The sequence below is a fragment of the Notolabrus celidotus genome, chromosome 18 (assembly GCF_009762535.1).
Source record: "Notolabrus celidotus isolate fNotCel1 chromosome 18, fNotCel1.pri, whole genome shotgun sequence".
Lineage (NCBI taxonomy): Eukaryota > Metazoa > Chordata > Actinopteri > Labriformes > Labridae > Notolabrus > Notolabrus celidotus.
Window position 1 is genome coordinate 1,444,644 of NC_048289.1, and position 17,672 is coordinate 1,462,315.

The 17,672-nt window shown below is 38.7% G+C and overlaps 1 protein-coding gene and 1 long non-coding RNA gene across 9 annotated transcripts; one reads left to right on the forward strand and one right to left on the reverse strand.

The window, feature by feature from the left end:
- The first annotated feature begins 506 nt into the window (after positions 1 to 506).
- On the forward strand, positions 507 to 16,973 carry pts (6-pyruvoyltetrahydropterin synthase). Of its 7 annotated transcripts, none has more exons than XM_034707119.1 (7): positions 507 to 514; positions 7,226 to 7,296; positions 11,191 to 11,270; positions 11,377 to 11,399; positions 11,780 to 11,836; positions 16,459 to 16,529; positions 16,605 to 16,973. In XM_034707119.1, exons 2-7 carry the CDS (start codon positions 7,235 to 7,237, stop codon positions 16,726 to 16,728), a joined length of 417 nt encoding a protein of 138 aa, XP_034563010.1. In that variant the 5' UTR covers positions 507 to 514; positions 7,226 to 7,234; the 3' UTR covers positions 16,729 to 16,973. The 7 variants fall into 7 exon arrangements, with proteins under 7 accessions (XP_034563010.1, XP_034563007.1, XP_034563009.1 ...); XM_034707116.1 differs by lacking the exon at positions 507 to 514 and adding an exon at positions 1,559 to 1,592; XM_034707118.1 differs by lacking the exon at positions 507 to 514 and adding an exon at positions 2,090 to 2,118.
- Positions 517 to 4,710, reverse strand: LOC117829562. 2 transcript variants are annotated; one of them, XR_004634631.1, is made up of 3 exons: positions 4,571 to 4,710; positions 855 to 934; positions 517 to 615 (listed from the first exon to the last, which is right to left on the reverse strand). It is a non-coding gene; the product is annotated as an uncharacterized LOC117829562 (long non-coding RNA). The 2 variants fall into 2 exon arrangements; XR_004634632.1 differs by lacking the exon at positions 4,571 to 4,710 and adding an exon at positions 1,018 to 1,066.
- Positions 16,974 to 17,672: the final 699 nt, after the last annotated feature.

Below are 17,672 nucleotides of genomic sequence, written 5' to 3' on the forward strand. Positions count from 1 at the left end.
ATTTAGAGTGAACTCCGCGGTAATGGCGCCGTGGGTAACGAGCGGAGCAGTCCCTCTTTCCAGTGTCCTTCCACAGAGGGTAACTGGAGCTCAGGCAAAGGCAGGCAGGTTCAGCAGCAGACATGGAAGCGATCAGCACGAGAGCAGGAAGCATGCACGGCAAACTCTGAATCAAGATGAAAACACACAAGGACGTCAGCTTGACACACACAAAGACAAGCAAAACAAAAACATGCTTGAGGAGCCACGGACTCAGTGTACCACTTAAAACTGAAGTACGATCTGGCAACGAGTAGGAGAGAATCCGGAGTCTTTATAGTAGAGGGTTGATTATTGAGTGGCTTCACCTGGTGCTGCCTGCAGAATGGAAACCCCGCCCACATTCACCCACAAGACACAAACAAGGGGAAGAGACACAGGAAGAGGAGCAACAGACAGGGAAATGACAAAACACACACAAAGAGGGAGAGGAGAGGGCTGCCATGATGAGGATCATGACACTATCATTGATTTGGTATTCAGTCATGTCTTGTTGTCTTGCTCTCAGCAGGTGTAGGATGTACATTTGCTGCTCAGGAATCATCTCCTGTTTTGTTAACATTTCTCACATTAGTGCTGAAAAACAAAAACAAGAAATAATTGTTTTCAGATGAAAATCATTCTAAACCCCCACAGATCCAACATACTTCATGATCATTTAAAGCTTCCTTATATGAATTTCACACCATCATAAGAGTAGACTGAGTGACTGTCTTTATGATAATAATGATTTAGTTCACTTTATGAGCCCCAAAAGAACCTGTAGGCACACTGCGAGTACTTCAACCTAGCCATGTCTTAAACAGCTCACTCACAGGCATCGTTCTGTTGAGGCACCACATGAACTTGGACCTGTGGTGTGTCTTGTGTTGCCTCCATCCATGAACCGGCATGACTGTATAGATAGAAAGACAGATATTTGCTACACTCGTGTTCTTTTCTTACGGTCATCAACTCTTGCAGACATCTCTTTGTTACCCTGTCTTGCTGAAGAGTCTTGCAGGGTCCATGAATTTGCTGGTTTTTGATGTTCCTGGTCAGCTGATGTGCACAGGATAGAAACAATTTGGAGTGACCAAGATCAATCAATCAATCTTTATTTGTATAGCACCAAATCACAACAAACTCTTTTACAAACAGAGCAGGTCTAGACCACTCTATGTCAAATTATGAACAGAGACCCAACACCAAGACAGGGTAAGACTCAGTCTGACCCCACCTTAATCCACCATGAGCATTGCACCTCGCAGTATTTAGATAGTTACAGTGGAGAGGAAAAACTTCCTTTTAACAGGCAGAAACCTCGAGCAGAACCAGACTCATGTTAGACACACATCTGCCTCGACCGAGTTGGGTCTGGAAAGAGGGATAGAGGAGAAGAAGAGAGAGAGGGAGCGGTGATAGTGATGAGACGAGTAGTAGTAGCTGTTGCCACTGGAGTCCAGCACGTCTGTATCAGCTGGAGTCTGGAACGTCCACAGCAGGAGGACGTCTACGGCAGCTCAGAGGAACCTACGAGACAAGGGAGCTCAGGGACTCCAGAAAGGTCTATGGTTAGTAACTTTAATGGGACAGGGTTAAAGTAAGTGATGGGGGGGTTGGGGGGAAGGGGGTGAGATAGGATCCCAGTGTGTCAGTTCCCCTGCAGTCTAAGCCTATAGCAGCATGACTTATGGTGCGTTCACACCAAACGCGAATAGAATCATTCGCACGAATGAATGGGGTCTGGTGGCGCGTATCACGCGTATTCGGCGACGCGAATGGCGCGATTCCCGAATTCATTTGCGCGTATGAAGCGAATTCATTCGCGCGAACGATTCGCGAGAGTTGAAATATCTGAACTCAAGCGAATGAATCACGGTGCGATAGCCAATCGGCGTGCAGATCCCCCTGTGACGTGTGTTGTGTGACGTATGGACCAGCGGAGATTCCAACGGGGATTCCCTCATCTGGAATATATGGGACACTTTGATTCTATCACCGTGCAGCTTCCCCAAACTCTGTGACTCTACCTGTTCTTATGGGATGAGGAATAAAGAGGAGCTCACTGTGAGGACAGAGAGGGAGGAGGATTATGTGGTGAGTTGTGAAAAACGTTGTCTGTCAGCTATCGGTTGTAGTAGTAGGAAGTTATCTCTGCCCACTTTAGCATAACCGGCTTCCCCATTCAATGTCCGAGAGCTCAACCTTGTTACTGCGGTCAAGCCAGCCTCCACTTCAGAAACGAAAGTCAAGCCAGCCTCCACTGTCTTCTGTTTGATGACAACAGACAGCTGTGGCGTGGGAGCCCCCCTCCCTCTCACGTATATTCGCGTCTTGGCACTCGTTTACACACGATTTAAACGCGCGAATTGAGCGAGTCATTCGCACGAGCAGCAACAGTAAACACAAATCATTCGCGCGTCCAGGGCCGGCTCTTCCAATAGGCAATATAGGCAAATGCTAAGGGCGCCGTGGCCTCTAGGGGGCGCCATAAAAGAGGGAAAAAATACCTTAAATATAATTGTATTAAAACTAGTTATTACTATTAACTCTTCAAATGGAAAAGCTCACATTGATTCAAATGTACAGCAATGGGGCGGCGGCGTCCCCCCCCCCTCCTTCTCCTCCGGCTGATCGTTACCTGCTCGCTCTCTGTGGGGGGAGGGGCGAATTTATTGATGTGACCCCAGAAAACATGTCAAAACGACCGAAACTGTCCGGAGCACAGGGGAGAAAAAAAAGAAAAGAAGAGCAGGAAAGAAGAAAGAAAAAAAGGAAAGCTGAAAGAAGCTTTTCTAAGCTTAAACTCATTAAAACATACCTGAGGTCTACAATGATGCAAACTCGTCTCACTGGACTTTCAATTATCAGCATTAATCATGTGGTCTCCAGTGAGGTGTCATATGACGATGTCATAGATGACTTTGCTGGGAGAAAAGCTAGGAAAGTACAGCTGTAGCAGGAGAGGGGAGGCTGAGTAGGTAGTGGATGCAGTAATTAAAATCCACCACTAGAGGTCTCTAAAATGCCTGTTTTGTACATAGTTTTGTAAATAGTTGTAGAAAGGTTTTTTATATAGCTTTTGTATATATTTTATTTAGTTTTTGTATATAGTTATTGCAGAGTGTAAATGTAGCCTATGCATATAGTTTTTGTGAGCAAACTGTGTGGTTATTTAAATTGTTTGATGTTGATTGTTTTATTTGTAATTTATTACTATCATTATTGTTATTATTATTATTGTTATTATTATTATTATTCACTTATTTACAAGTTTTTATTGTGTAGTTAGGGTATTTATATTTTATTTCATATTTTTTTGTATTTAAGTATGTAAATTTGGTGACATGTTACCTTACAAATTAAAGACATTGATAAAAGCAATGCTATTCGATTTCTTTTGTAAGTGCATGTTAATCGCCGATGGAGGGGGGGCGCCATTTAAAATCTCGCCTAGGGCACCACATTGGGTAGAGCCGGCTCTGGGCGCGTCCATATTCGCGCGTCTAGTGCGATCGTTCGCGTTTGGTGTGAACGCACCATAAGAGCTGTCCAAGCCTGATCCAGCTCTAGCTATAAGCTTTATCAAGCATCCTCATATTACACTGCATTTAACCAAGACTACACATACTGAAGAACTCCTTACAGGTGATTTTGTGTGGTGCTGTTTGAGGAGACCATGATGGTGAAGGAACAGGCTGGGACCATGGATTAGGATCAACTTTAAAAAAACAAAAAACCAGTTATTTTAGTTTTTGGTTGAATAATATTTGAGTGACAGCGAGATTGAAACACCCCAGCAGTATATGCCATGTCTACATCACAGAAGCTGCTGCTAGTTTAGGAACGACATATCAAGCACGGCAAAAATATAGGACCTAGTAGAGAGCCGATTTGTTTTTAGAACTATGAAAGGAAACAATTCAAAAATACACGAACAATAGATCATCTGCTACGGTGACATGAGCTCTGCTACAAACTCAAAGAGTCTGCATGGATAGCTCTATGTAATCATTTCATGTGTCATCACAGCGGTGCTGGATTAACATTAAACACGTGACACTCAAACCAAAGAGACGACCATTGGTTTATTGACATCACGGTGTTTCACTAACTGTCAATATGTGTTTTTAATTATATATTTAATTATATAGAACAGTAACAGTATAGACGTAAAGCAAAACCTCTGGTGCATATTTTAATATTCATCATTGGGGTGGTGCATGGGTGGTGCTGGTATCCCTTATTGTCTGGTGCTTTTTTTTTTGTTCTGTGTAAAATTATGTCAATTTTGTCTTTTTTCTTCAGTTTTTTTTTGTTGTTCCAATACACATAAATGCAACAAACATGTGTATACCAAAAAACATTTGTAATTGCAACAATTTCTGGGAGAAATTGTGTATTTTCTAGAAAAATTCCAGGGGTGCCAATACTTTCGTCCATGACTGTATAGATAGAAAGACAGAAATTTGCTACCCTCATGTTGTTTTCTTATCAGAGTCTAAAACACCTCAGGTCAAAATAGCACATTTGTAATTAGTTCTCTTACGGTCATCAACTCTTGCAGACGTCTCATTGTTGCCCTGCCTTGCTGGAGTGTCTTGTGGGTCCATGAATTTGCTGGTTTTCCATGTCCCTGGTCAGCTGCTGTGCATGGGATAGATGGACTTTCATAGCTGTCAGAAAACACAGCACACAGTAATTATTAATTAAGATAATGAAAACATGTTTTTCCTGCTGTTTTCTTTTTCCACTCATGCAAACACATGTTCATGGCCACATTAGTTAGAAAATGTCTTTTATAATAATAATAATAATAATAATAATAATAATAATAATAACTTTATTTATATAGCACCTTTAAAAACAAATGTTTACAATGTGCTTTGACAAACAAAGCATGGTTCAAATAACAATGAAGTGGAGACAAAAACCAATAAATCATTGTTTAAGAGGTTTTTGAAGGATAAATAAATAAATAAAAATGGATAAGTAAATAAAAGGCTAACTGAGTACAATTACTTCCAGAACACCTGTGTAATGTACCAAACAGTCCACAAATTAAATCAGAAATTATGTGAGCTCATTCCAATCCACCTACCTCTGGAAACACATGCCACCAGGAATAAAAATCTAATTACTGGAAAAAAAAACGTAGGTTAAAATGTTCCAGCTTTAGCATTGTATGCAGAGGGCCACAGATATGGAATGAGCTCGACAGTGGGTTAAGAATGTCACATTCCATCTCCATCTTCAAGAAAAAGCTAAAATTACAACTTCTGGAAATGTATGATTAATGTACTAATTTATCTATGTCACCACAATATTAGTATTGTCTGTTGTGTGTTTGTTATATGTCTATTGATTTGTTGTTGTTGTTGTATCTTGTCTGTTGCAACTTTATTTGTGGGAAATTGGGGCCCCTATTAAAAGCTTTAAAGGTGACATATCATGCAAAATGGACTTTTTAATGGTTCTCTACCTGAAATATGTGTCCCTGGCATGTCTACAAACCCCCCGAGAATGAAAAAAATCCATTCTGCCCCTGTTCTGATTTCTCCACCTTTCTGTAAATGTGTGTGAAACCAGCCGTTTCAGACTTCAGTGTTTTTGTTACGTAACAACAATATCCGGTCTGTCACGGAGTCAGAGCTCGGAGCTTGTTCAGCCCATAGACTGTATAAAATAATACTGAATCCCTCCTCCGTTTTTCATTCCCTGCACACATGTGTGGTAACAAGGAGCTTAGGAGGGAGGCATGCTAGTTGTAGGCTGTCTTAATAAACACAGAGGTTGGTTTTACTCCCCACGTCTGCAGATTTGAAGATCTAGTGGATGATTTTTATTTGTCATGGATAAGTGCTAGCGCTAATTAGCATAGCCATATAGCTATATGTTCATAGCTGTAGCTGTAGCTGTAGCTGTAGCTGTGTACCAAGACACACGTCGACATACTGACAAATAAAACAACAAGTAACACTAAATCTGTGACCAATCCTTCAGAAAGGTCCCGCTGCCTTTCTGGCAGAGGTCGGTTTTACTCCCCACGTCTGCAGATTTGAAGATCTAGTGGATGATTTTTATTTATCATGGATAAGTGCTAGCGCTAGTTAGCATAGCCACATAGCTACATGTTCGTAGCTGTGTACCAAGACACACGTCTACATACTGATAAATAAAACAAGAAACACTAAATCTGTGACCAATCTTTCAGAAAGGTCCTGCTGCAGGCGCCTCTCCGTCAGGATCAGATTCAGAGGGTTGAAGTAACGCGATCTCTGAGCAGCCGTGTATATTCAGCCAACATGTAAACATTAGATCAACGTGCTGGAGAGCCGAGGCACATCCACTTCCTGAGGGGGCGTGGTCAGAGGGAAAACAGACTGTTCTGATGAGGAATGAAGAAGAGGACTTTTCAGGCAGACCAAAATCTGATTTCAAAGTGTTTTTTTTGAGCATAAACTTTAAAGACATGTTTTGGGGATCTCTTAGACCAATATATATTGATGAAAAAAGTGTGATATGTCCCCTTTAAATAGCTTCCTTGGGATCACCCCTTTCCACACATCCGACCATTTTTTAAATGTTCACTGAATATATATAGATGTATATTTGTGATGATGTGTGTGGGTGAATAAACTAAACTAAAAGCATTAAAAGGACAATAAAAGATGGTTTTCAGAATAAGAGGACGACATCACATCGGGAAAATTAGAAAAAGTGTTCATGATGAATTAGGAAAATTAAAATAATAAAGGAAAAAATAAATAAATAATAAATTAAAACAATAGATAATCAAATACAATTTAAAATAATTAATTAGTTGGATAAATATTAAAATTAATAATAAAATAGAAGTAAAAGCAGTTAGAAGGATAAAGTCTCAAAGTTCTAATAACTGATAGATATCTTTGTCCTGTACCAACACACAGAGGAGTTATCTCTCCCTCAGACTATCACACTGTGTCCAGTTCACTGAGATTTACCCGCTTCACCCTGCAGGGCTGATATGAACCAGGACCATGTGAGTGTCTTTACGCCCTGAGCTCAGCCAATCAGCGCGCAGCGTGAGTCACGGAGGGCTGGAGCTTTAGCAGCAGCTTTTCATCCCCTCTCTCCCTCTCTCTCTCTCTCACTCTCACACACTCCTCTCTCCTTCCTCCCAGCTCCTCACTATCATCCTCTGTTCCTCTCCACTCCACAGGCGCTGATCATGGAGCGGATTGGATACATCACCCGCGTGCAGAGCTTCAGCGCGTGTCACCGGCTCCACAGGTAGTCTCCGTCCGCCGGTAAAAACAGTCCGTTATTATTCCATCTCTGCTTTTACTGGAACCTCGAAGCTTTTCTCAGAATGAGCCGAGCGAGGGATTCAGCTCCGAGTTTACTCTGTGATATAGAACTGTAGTGTTTGGACAGCAGGAGATGAGAGCATGAGACAGAGTGAGGGGTTTTACTGTTCATCCGTCCTATACAGAGAGAGAGCGCGCACACACACACACACACGCACATACACACACAGCGGTGTGAGTGTTTGCGGTGTTGCTGTGTGTTTAGTACTGTACACAAGACTTAAACAGACCCCGCGGCAGCAGTAACGTTATTGTTGTGGGATTTGTAGTTCACTCTGAATCAACAAATGATGTTGCACAAGCTCCCGTGCTGCCTTCAGGTGCACTCGTAACAAGGAGAACGCTACCTAACGGTACAAGTTTATCACACACAGTAAGACGTGTGGAGTTTCATGAGAATTAAGATAAGATATACTTTATTTGTCTCCCATTGGGGGAAATTTATTTTGTTACAGCAGCTTACAACACGGGACAGGGGAACACAACAATGTACTTACATAGTTAAAAATATAATAACAGTAATAATAGCAATGACAAGGGTAAAATAAAATAGAATAAGAATAAAATAAAATAAAAATAAGATAAAATAAAATAGAATAAAATAATGTAAAAATAAAATAAAATATGGCAACTATTACAGATGTATATACACTATGTACACTTCTATCTGATAAATAGATAGGTAAGATAGAAAAGGCAAGGCAGCTTTATTTGTAAAGCGCATGTCATACACCAGGGCAACTCAATGTGCTTTACATTACAACATTAAAAGCATTGGAAACATTCAGACAAGCATAAAAGAACACGATTAAAATGACAAATAAGATAAAACATAGAAAAGAAAAGGAAAATTACAAATATATTAAGAATGAAATTAAAATAGCATTTAAAGTGAGTTAAAATGAGTTAAGATAGGAAGGCAGTGGCAAATAATAAAAGTCTTAGTCTTTGATTTAAAGAGGTGAGAGTTGGAGCAGACCTACAGCTTTCAGGGAGTGTGTTCCAGATATGTGGTGCATAATGACTAAACGCTGCTTCACCATGTTTCGTTCTGACTCTAGGGACTGAAAGCAGACCAGTACCTGATGACCTCAGAGGTCCAGGTGGTTCATATAGTAGCAGCAGATCAGCAATGTATTTTGGGCCTAAACCATTCAGTGCTTTATAAACCATCAGCAGGATTTTAAAGTCTATTCTCTGACAGACAGGAAGCCAGTGTAGGGATCTAAGAACTGGAGTGATGTGGTCTACTTTTTTGGTCCTTGTTAGAAAAAGACCTGTGCAAATGTACTAACTTTATCTCTTGTCAAACTCACTTTCGGCTTCAAATTAAAGCAGTAACCGCTTTTCCATTTATGCAGAAGTTCCTAAAAACAGAAGTTTCATAACAGAATCTGAGTTGAATGTAATAATATAATGTATAAAAACACACATCAGTGATTGACCAAGATAAAAAGACTCAAAGACTGGATCTTTTAGAAGCGTATTGTAGCTAATGAATCGAATTATTGTGAAATTAAATAGATTAATTTCTCTGAGTCATCAAAGTGGAGAATACAATTAGACATATGTTACATTATTAGAATATTTTTCTATTTAATGCCACAGCAATATGATCCTGTAGTCACTGTAAGGCTGTTTTCTGTTAATACGACCACAGATGAATCAGATTCAGAATCAAAAATACTTCATTTATCCCAAGGAGGGAAATTTGGTCATTAAAGAGCGATTTCAAGCAATATGTAAGGAAGTCAAAATATTCATAGTAGAAGGAATAAAATTAAATATGAAATAAGATATTAATATGAATAAAATAAGATAGAAAAATTAATTAAATATGAATAACATATGATAGAAAAATGAATAAAATATGAATAAAATAAGATATAAATATGAATAAAATAAGATACAAATAAAATAAGATATAAATAAGAATAAAAAAAGATACAAATAAAATATAAATATGAATAAAATAAGATACAAATAAAATAAGATATAAATAAGAATAAAATAAGATACAAATAAAATATAAATATGAATAAAATAAGATACAAATAAAATAGATATAAATATGAATAAAAAAATATAGAAATATGAATAAAATATAAATAAAATAAGATACAAATAAAATATAAATATGAATAAAATAAGATACAAATAAAATAAGATATAAATATGAATAAGAAAAAGAAATCTGAATAAAATAAGATACAAATAAAATAGATATAAATATGAATAAAAAAAGATATAAATATGAATAAATTAATATATATATATGAATAAATTAAGATATAAATGTGAATAAAATATAAATAAAATAAGATACAAATATGAATAAAATAAGATATAAATATGAATAAAATAAGATACAAATAAAATAAGATATAAATATGAATAAAATAAGATACAAATAAAATAAGATATAAATATGAATAAAATAGGATACAAATAAAATAAGATATAAATATGAATAAAATAGGATACAAATAAAATAAGATATAAATATGAATAAAATAGGATACAAATAAAATAAGATATAAATATGAATAAAATAAGATACAAATAAAATAAGATATGAATATAAATAAAATAAGATACAAATAAAATAAGATATGAATATGAATGAAATAAGATACAAATAAAATAAGATATAAATATGAATAAAATAAGATATATAAATATGAATAAAAAAAGATAGATATATGAATAAAATAAGATATAAATATGAATAAAAAAAGATAGAAATATGAATAAATAAGAAAGAAATATGAATAAAATAAGATAGAAATATGAATAAAATAAGATATAAATATGAATAAAATAAGAAAGAAATATGAATAAAATAAGATATAAATATGAATAAAATAAGATATACATATGAATAAAAAAAGATATAAATATTAATAAAATAAGATAGAAATATGAATAAAATAAGATAGAAATATGAATAAAATAAGATAGAAATATGAATAAAATAAGATATAATTATGAATGAAATAAGATAGAAATATGAATAAAATAAGATATAAATAAAATAAGAGAGAAATATGAATTAAATAAGATTGAAATATTAATAAAATAAGATATAAATATGAATAAAATAAGATTGAAATATGAATACATTAAGATATAAGTATGAATAAATTTGATATAAATATGAATAAAATATAAATAAAATTTGATATAAATATGAATAAAATATAAATAAAATAAGATAGAAATATGAATAAATAAGATACAAATATGAATAAAATAAGATATACATATGAATAAAATATAATAAAATAAAATAGATATTTTAATACTAATACTAAAGTATATACAGAAGCGCAGAATAGTTAAAATTAATTATGTACAAAAGCGCTGGGAATGAAGGAGATTTATACAAGGATGTTAAAGTTGCAGAGATAATGCACAGTGTATTAACACTAGCGTTGATACACTGTGCAGAGACAGGTACATTTAGTCTTAAAAAGAGGTAACTTTGCTCCATTTGTAGACATCGAACTGGGAAAAGATCCAAGATCTATCTGACGTAAAATGTCATCACATTGGCAAAAGTCCTTGTTTACATAATCGTATATCTTAAACGTGTGATAAAGTTACAATTATCCATTTAACTCAAAATCCTTTTGTGATTTAATATCAATTCATTGAGTACTCCTTTTTCCAACGCCCCTGTGTGTACCTGAAGGCCTCACGTGTCAATAAGCTCTTGGCACAGTGTGCATGCATGTTTAACTTGTGAAATCTTTGTTGTCAAACATTATAAAGACAGTCTGTGCAGCAGCTCTAATCTCACCTCCTCCTGTCTCAGCGTTCACCTGAGTGACGAGGAGAACAGGAGAGTTTATGGAAAATGCAACAATCCCAACGGACACGGACACAACTACAAAGGTTGGTCACTCTCTTTAATTCAACAACACACTACATGTATTATTCAGACACTGTGCTGCTGCTGTCCTAGTACCTCATGTTCATTCAGTCCTGTTTCTGTCCACAGTGGAGGTCACGGTGCGTGGGAAGGTGAGACAGCGAGCTGACCTTTTGACCCTTTAGTGTCTGATTTATAAAAAGTGACATGACAGACTTTCAATACCAAAACTTAACCACCAATGGTTCATTTCAACAGTTTAAGATTGGAGGTGTGAGTCCTTCTGTTGCAGAAAAGGATAAACTTCAGACTCAGTTATTTGTTTTATCTCTGTTTTTATTTTCACTTGTGTGAACAAAGACAGAAATGTCACTCTTTTCTTCATGTCCCTCTTCTAAATAAATCAGTATCCTAAGAATAAAGTCAGACTTCAGTGAATGTATCTGAGGTTATGTATGTAAGCAATGACAGGTCATCAGTCTCATAGACGTACTGTATCTGTATCTTTAACCTTGGTCCTGTGTGTCCACAGATCGATCCCCTCACTGGGATGGTGATGAACCTGACTGACCTGAAGAGATGCATCGAGGTGAGAGGGTTTAAACAGCACTGTGATACTCTGCATGCACTGTAACAGTCAACTTGACTTGATTGTTTGTCGATGTAATATGCTAAGGGGGTTCTTTCGGAAAGTTGTAAACCTACACACTTTGAACCACACCAACCTGACACAAAACAGCTTCAATAAGGTTTCCCCTTTTCGGCACTTAACCAATACCTAATAGAGCATACTTCTCCGGCAACTTGAAAACGAAAGTGGAGCAGGAAAAGGTCGACTCTGATTGGCTGTTGTCATGCTGATTTTGATCAAGTCAATATGCTCACAGCTGATCACTGTAATCGACCTGACATGTATCACGATCACTAATCTCGCTCATACAATCGCGATCATACAATCGCCCGGCACTAGTTCAGAGTTGTTTTGCGCGGCCTCTGGTTCTACTGGTGGGGGAGGTGGGGGGGGTTGTGGCGTCCCTCCTGGTGCTGGGCCCCTTCGGCTCTGGTGGCTCCTTTGGCTCTGTCTTGGGGGGCTTTGGGGGCGGTGTTGTGGAGGTGTTCCTTGGGAGGGGCTGCGGGATCTCTCCCCCCTCGCCCCCCTTTCCTCCTGCTGGGTGACCAGGGGGTCGCCCTGGGTGCACCGGCGGTACCTGTTTGCTTCCGGTCTGGGTCCTTGGTTGTCCCCTGGCCTGGGTCTCCCTCAGTGCGTTGGGTCCTTCGGCCTGACTGCTCTCGCGGCCCGGGTGCTGGGCTGAACCATAGACTGTAAATAAAAATGGACAGCATTGCTCCGCCTCTTCCCGTTGTACAGTTCTGAAGCCAAAAAATCCCTCTCCTGGGCGCAGCCATTGTGCAGCCAGAGCCTGTGAAGCCTTTGTAATAAGCGCCGCCCTACAGCGTAACGTCACAAGACGCTGTGTCCTTTGAAGTTTCACTCCACGGCGGCTGTGAATCAAAGGAAACAGGAAGTAAAACCCCGTTTTTTAAACTCTAATAACTAACGAAAAAGAAACTTTTCAGGAAAAAGAGGCCTTGAACACAAAACAGTCAAATACTAACTACATATCACCACAGCATACGGATGGGAGAAACATTTGTACGACGTGTATTTATTATTTAAAGTTTGCTGGAGACAGATTTTTTAACCTATACTGCAGCCAGCCACCAGGGGGCAGTCACACTGCTGAAAGCCTCACCACCAGGGCCGTATCCGGCACGCTTGGGCTGAACCGCTCGGCTGATCTGACCCAAGTGGTTTCATCTGCACCAGTGGTGGTTTGTTACACAAATAGAACACAGCACGGCGGCAACCCTCTGCGACCCAAGCTTCAGTAATGATTGTGGACACTAAGGGTTGCTTAATCATTAGTATCACCACACGGTGTTTTTTTGGCGTCATGGTGAGATGGTCCCTCTCCATCTAAGTGTGTTAGGTCTCTCTCTCCTTCTCTCTCCCTGTCCCTTTGTATATCCTTATGTAATCTTTCTTTTACTTTCTTTTAATTTTTATTTTTTTTGGCCCACCTAGGTGTGCACGCCCTCTTTTACAGAACATGATATTAGCTGTCAATAAAAGATAGGCCAGAGTTTAAATTATTTGAATATTAAAGATAAGTTTTTCATGTTTCTAAACAGTGGCGGCTGGTGGAGTTTTCTCCAGGGGGGGCTATAACTCCAAAATAGTACATGTTTGCTTGCTTTTTGGTAAATGCCTGAGGAATCACACCAGTGTATTTACATACACGAAAACAGCAAAAGCAACATTATAATGTCATGTACTGTTCTAACTTTTGTACATAAATTTTGCTCTTCTTTCCTTGAGAGAAGCAAATTTCTCAATGACTCTATGGTTAAAGTCAGCGATGCTTTTGACAAGTTTCTTCTCCATAGAGAGCACGGCCAATGCATTGAGACGATCCTGTGACATTGTGTTCCTGAGGAAGGTCTTGATTCTCTTCAGTGTTGAGAAGCACCTCTCAGATTCAGCGAGATTCATTTGATTGTCTTGCTGCATCACCTGTAATAGATAAGTGACCATGGTGATGGTGTCTCGTGACTGTAGTATTCATGCTGCCACTGGTGCAGTAGGCTAAATAGCTTCAGTAGATCATTGATTAATAAGATTTGTGTTTACCATTTGTATAAGCTGTGTAAGCTAATCATTGTCTCAGTACTTATTGAAAGAGGTGTAGATATTATTCATGCATCACCAATTAATGTGTGTGTAGTAATGATATTACATGCTCGCCAGCAGAGGGCGCTGTTACACTGTGTATAATGCTGGTTAACAAATAATCTGTCAAATAATAGCATTACTATTCCTGCCAGTTTAACTTTTCTGAAAAGTTCTATAAATCAGTAATACCTGTCTTTATCCATGCTGGGTCAGATCCTGATGTTTGGAAAAGGAGGCAGGGAAAGCAGACTAACGCATTAGCATCACTGCATGTAGTTAGCCTTGTTGCTAAACCAGGTCCTGGAAACAGACCGGGTGTATTGTCTCCCTCTGTCTTTGGACTGCTGATTAATGTTGATGTTGGGCTGATCAGGTCCGCGCTCTTTCACGTGGAGCTTCTCCTGGTACGTTCTCCTCTCTAAAGGTGATGTTTTGAGTGACTTCACTGAGTTATTTACTTTCTCTCCCTTCATTTTGCGTCTCTGTCCGATCGTCTCCGGCCCGAGCTGTCAATCAGCCGCGCTTGATGACAGACGGCTGTGACGTCAGCCCCATGACAGGAGGGTGGTGGTATGTAAATACAGCTGCATTCAGCTCTGGTTGCAGGGAAGGTGCGCCCCAACATGACCCTATCTCTTGTACTGAAGAGGAGCTACTGCGCATGTACAACTTTTAATGAGAGTCTATGGCCAAAGATTTCTGCACCCTGGAGGAAAACCGGGGAAAACCAGTCTATGGGGAAAACCCCATGGGGAACATACGTCACCAATCAGACAACACAGATGAACGGAACAGCTTTACTAATAATTATTTAACTATATAATATTTATCTTACTCATCTAAAAATATATATACATACACTTCAGAATATTATTTTATTATTTAATTTTTTTTTTTTTTTTTTTAAAGGTGACATATCATGCAAAATGGACTTTGTAATGGTTCTCTACCTGAAATATGTTTCCCTGGCATGTCTACAAACCCCCCAAGAATGAAAAGAATCCATTCTGCCCCTGTTCTGATTTCTCCACCTTTCTGTAAATGTGTGTGAAACCAGCCGTTTCAGACTTCAGTGTTTTTGTTACATAACAACAATATCCGGTCTGTCACGGAGTCAGAGTTCAGAGCTTGTTCAGCCCATAGACTGTATAAAATAATACTGAATCCCCCCTCCGTTTTTCATTCCCTGCACACGTGTGTGCTAACAAGGAGCTTAGGAGGGAGGCATGCTAGTTGTAGGCTGTCTTAATAAACACAGAGGTCGGTTTTACTCCCCACGTCTGCAGATTTGAAGATCTAGTGGATGATTTTTATTTATCATGGATAAGTGCTAGCGCTAGTTAGCATAGCTACATGTCGTAGCTGTAGCTGTGTACCAAGACACACGTCGACATACTGACAAATAAAACAACAAGAAACACTAAATCTGTGACCAATCCTTCAGAAAGGTCCCGCTGCCTTTCTGGCAGAGGTCGGTTTTACTCCCCACGTCTGCAGATTTGAAGATCTAGTGGATGATTTTTATTTATCATGGATAAGTGCTAGCGCTAATTGGCATAGCCACATAGCTACATGTTCATAGCTGTAGCTGTAGCTGTGTACCAAGACACACGTCGACATACTGACAAATAAAACAACAAGAAACACTAAATCTGTGACCAATCCTTCATAAAAGGTCCTGCTGCCTTTCTGGTAGAGGTCGGTTTTACTCCCCACGTCTGCAGATTTGAAGATCTAGTGGATGATTTTTATTTATCATGGATAAGTGCTAGCGCTAGTTAGCATAGCCACATAGCTACATGTTCGTAGCTGTGTACCAAGACACGTCTACATACTGATAAATGAAACAACAAGAAACACTAAATCTGTGACCAATCCTTCAGAAAGGTCCTGCTACAGGCGCCTCTCCGTCAGGATCAGATTCTGGATCAGATTCAGAGGGTTGAAGTAACGTGGGTCTGTGAGCAGCCGTGTATATTCAGCCAACATGTAAACATTAGATCAACGTGCTGGAGAGCCGAGGCACATCCACTTCCTGAGGGGGCGTGGTCAGAGGGAAAACAGAATGTTCTGATGAGGACTGAAGAAGAGGGTTTTTCAGGCAGACCAAAATCTGATTTCAAAGTGTTTTTTTGAGCATAAACTTTAAAGACATGTTTTGGGGACCTCTTAGACCAATATATATTGATGAAAAAAGCGTGATATTTCCCCTTTAATGTCTTGTGGTGGGTGGTGGGGCGGTGCCCTAGCGCCCCTATTGGCCAGCCGCCACTGTTTCTAAATCAGATTTTTTGGACTGATATGTTTTTGTTAATTTTGTGTATTTTTTTGTGACATCTGATGAAAATATGTGTGAGATTTCTACACTTTATAAAGTTACACAATGTTTTAGCCTTGACGGTATATTCTGGGTACATTAAAAGCATATTAATATATTTTAAGACATCACATTCATAAAATGATGTATTCTCCTACAGGAAGTCATCATGGATCCTCTGGACCATAAGAACCTGGATAAAGATGTCCCGTACTTTAAGAGTGTTGTCAGGTGAGTCTTCATGTCACAGGGCATCCTGCAGACCAGTTCCTTTCACACTGAGGATTGTGTTCTTTTATCTTTTAGCACCACTGAGAACGTGGCTGTCTACATCTGGGACCACATGGTGAAGGTTCTCCCTCCGAACCTGCTCTACGAGATCAAGATCCATGAGACGGACAAAAACATTGTCATGTACCGGGGAGAGTAGACACGTGGAAACCTTTAAGTAGTGACTGACTCAGGTTTATGAAGGCTGACGACCAGGTTACACTTGCACTTTATAGACCAAAGATATACAGGACTCATTGTTCCTCTAAGTTTGTGTTCTGTTAGAACTTAAAACACGATGCTGAGCAGGGATTCCCCACAGATCCATCAAGACTTCATCCTTCAAAACACTCTGTAAACTCTGTTTGTAAAGGTGCTTCAGGAATAAAGTTATCATACAACACACCTGATGACTCTGAGCATGCCTCTGCAGAATGTCAACCACAGAGATTTACACTTTTTTGTTGTATTTAAATCATCTTTAAAGTAAGAAAAATTGAAATATCTGAAATACACTTTTTGGCACAGATGTATTTAGTCCATCTCTAACTTTACTTGTTCCTCCTGAAACACTGAGTACTTAGAAGAGAGCAGAATTCAGCATTCTTTGTTAAGAAACACAGACCACCAATGTAAAGGACAAACCAGCAGAGGTTGCTTTGTTAACAGGGGGGGTTTAAATCACTGTTTCATTTGTTTACCTCTGCGCCAAATGAAACAGTCTCCAGCTTCAAGGATGTTTACATCAGAGCACAGATATAACATTTTTGCACAGTGCCCTCTAGTGGTTCAAAACAGAATATCATTAGTCTACTCAAATCAACAAGACATGATACAGTGTAAATACTAAATAAAATGAACAGGATAAGACAGTGCAGTGGAAGGTGTAATCAGAGTGAATATGCCAGATTAAAAAGAGGTGGCAAAGTGAAGGGTGGCTGACTGAGCCAGGAGGCGAGGCTGTAGCCTCAGCACCACCTCTCTGCCTGCCTCTACAGCGTGCATTTACAACTCTACAGACATGTGCTCAAACAAATCCAAATACCCTAATGAATAAAAGAGACAAGGAGAAAAAAAAAAAAACTTAAACATGAGAGGGACATA

Bases quoted from the DNA above. Each gene is read 5' to 3' on its own strand.
- pts (XM_034707112.1), top strand. From the start codon at position 4,652: ATGTCCCTGGTCAGCTGCTGTGCATGGGATAGATGGACTTTCATAGCT. The intron at 4,700-7,225 runs GTCAGAAAACAC...TCCACTCCACAG, and splicing joins ATAGATGGACTTTCATAGCT to GCGCTGATCATGGAGCGGAT. The intron at 7,297-11,190 runs GTAGTCTCCGTC...CTCCTGTCTCAG, and splicing joins GCGTGTCACCGGCTCCACAG to CGTTCACCTGAGTGACGAGG.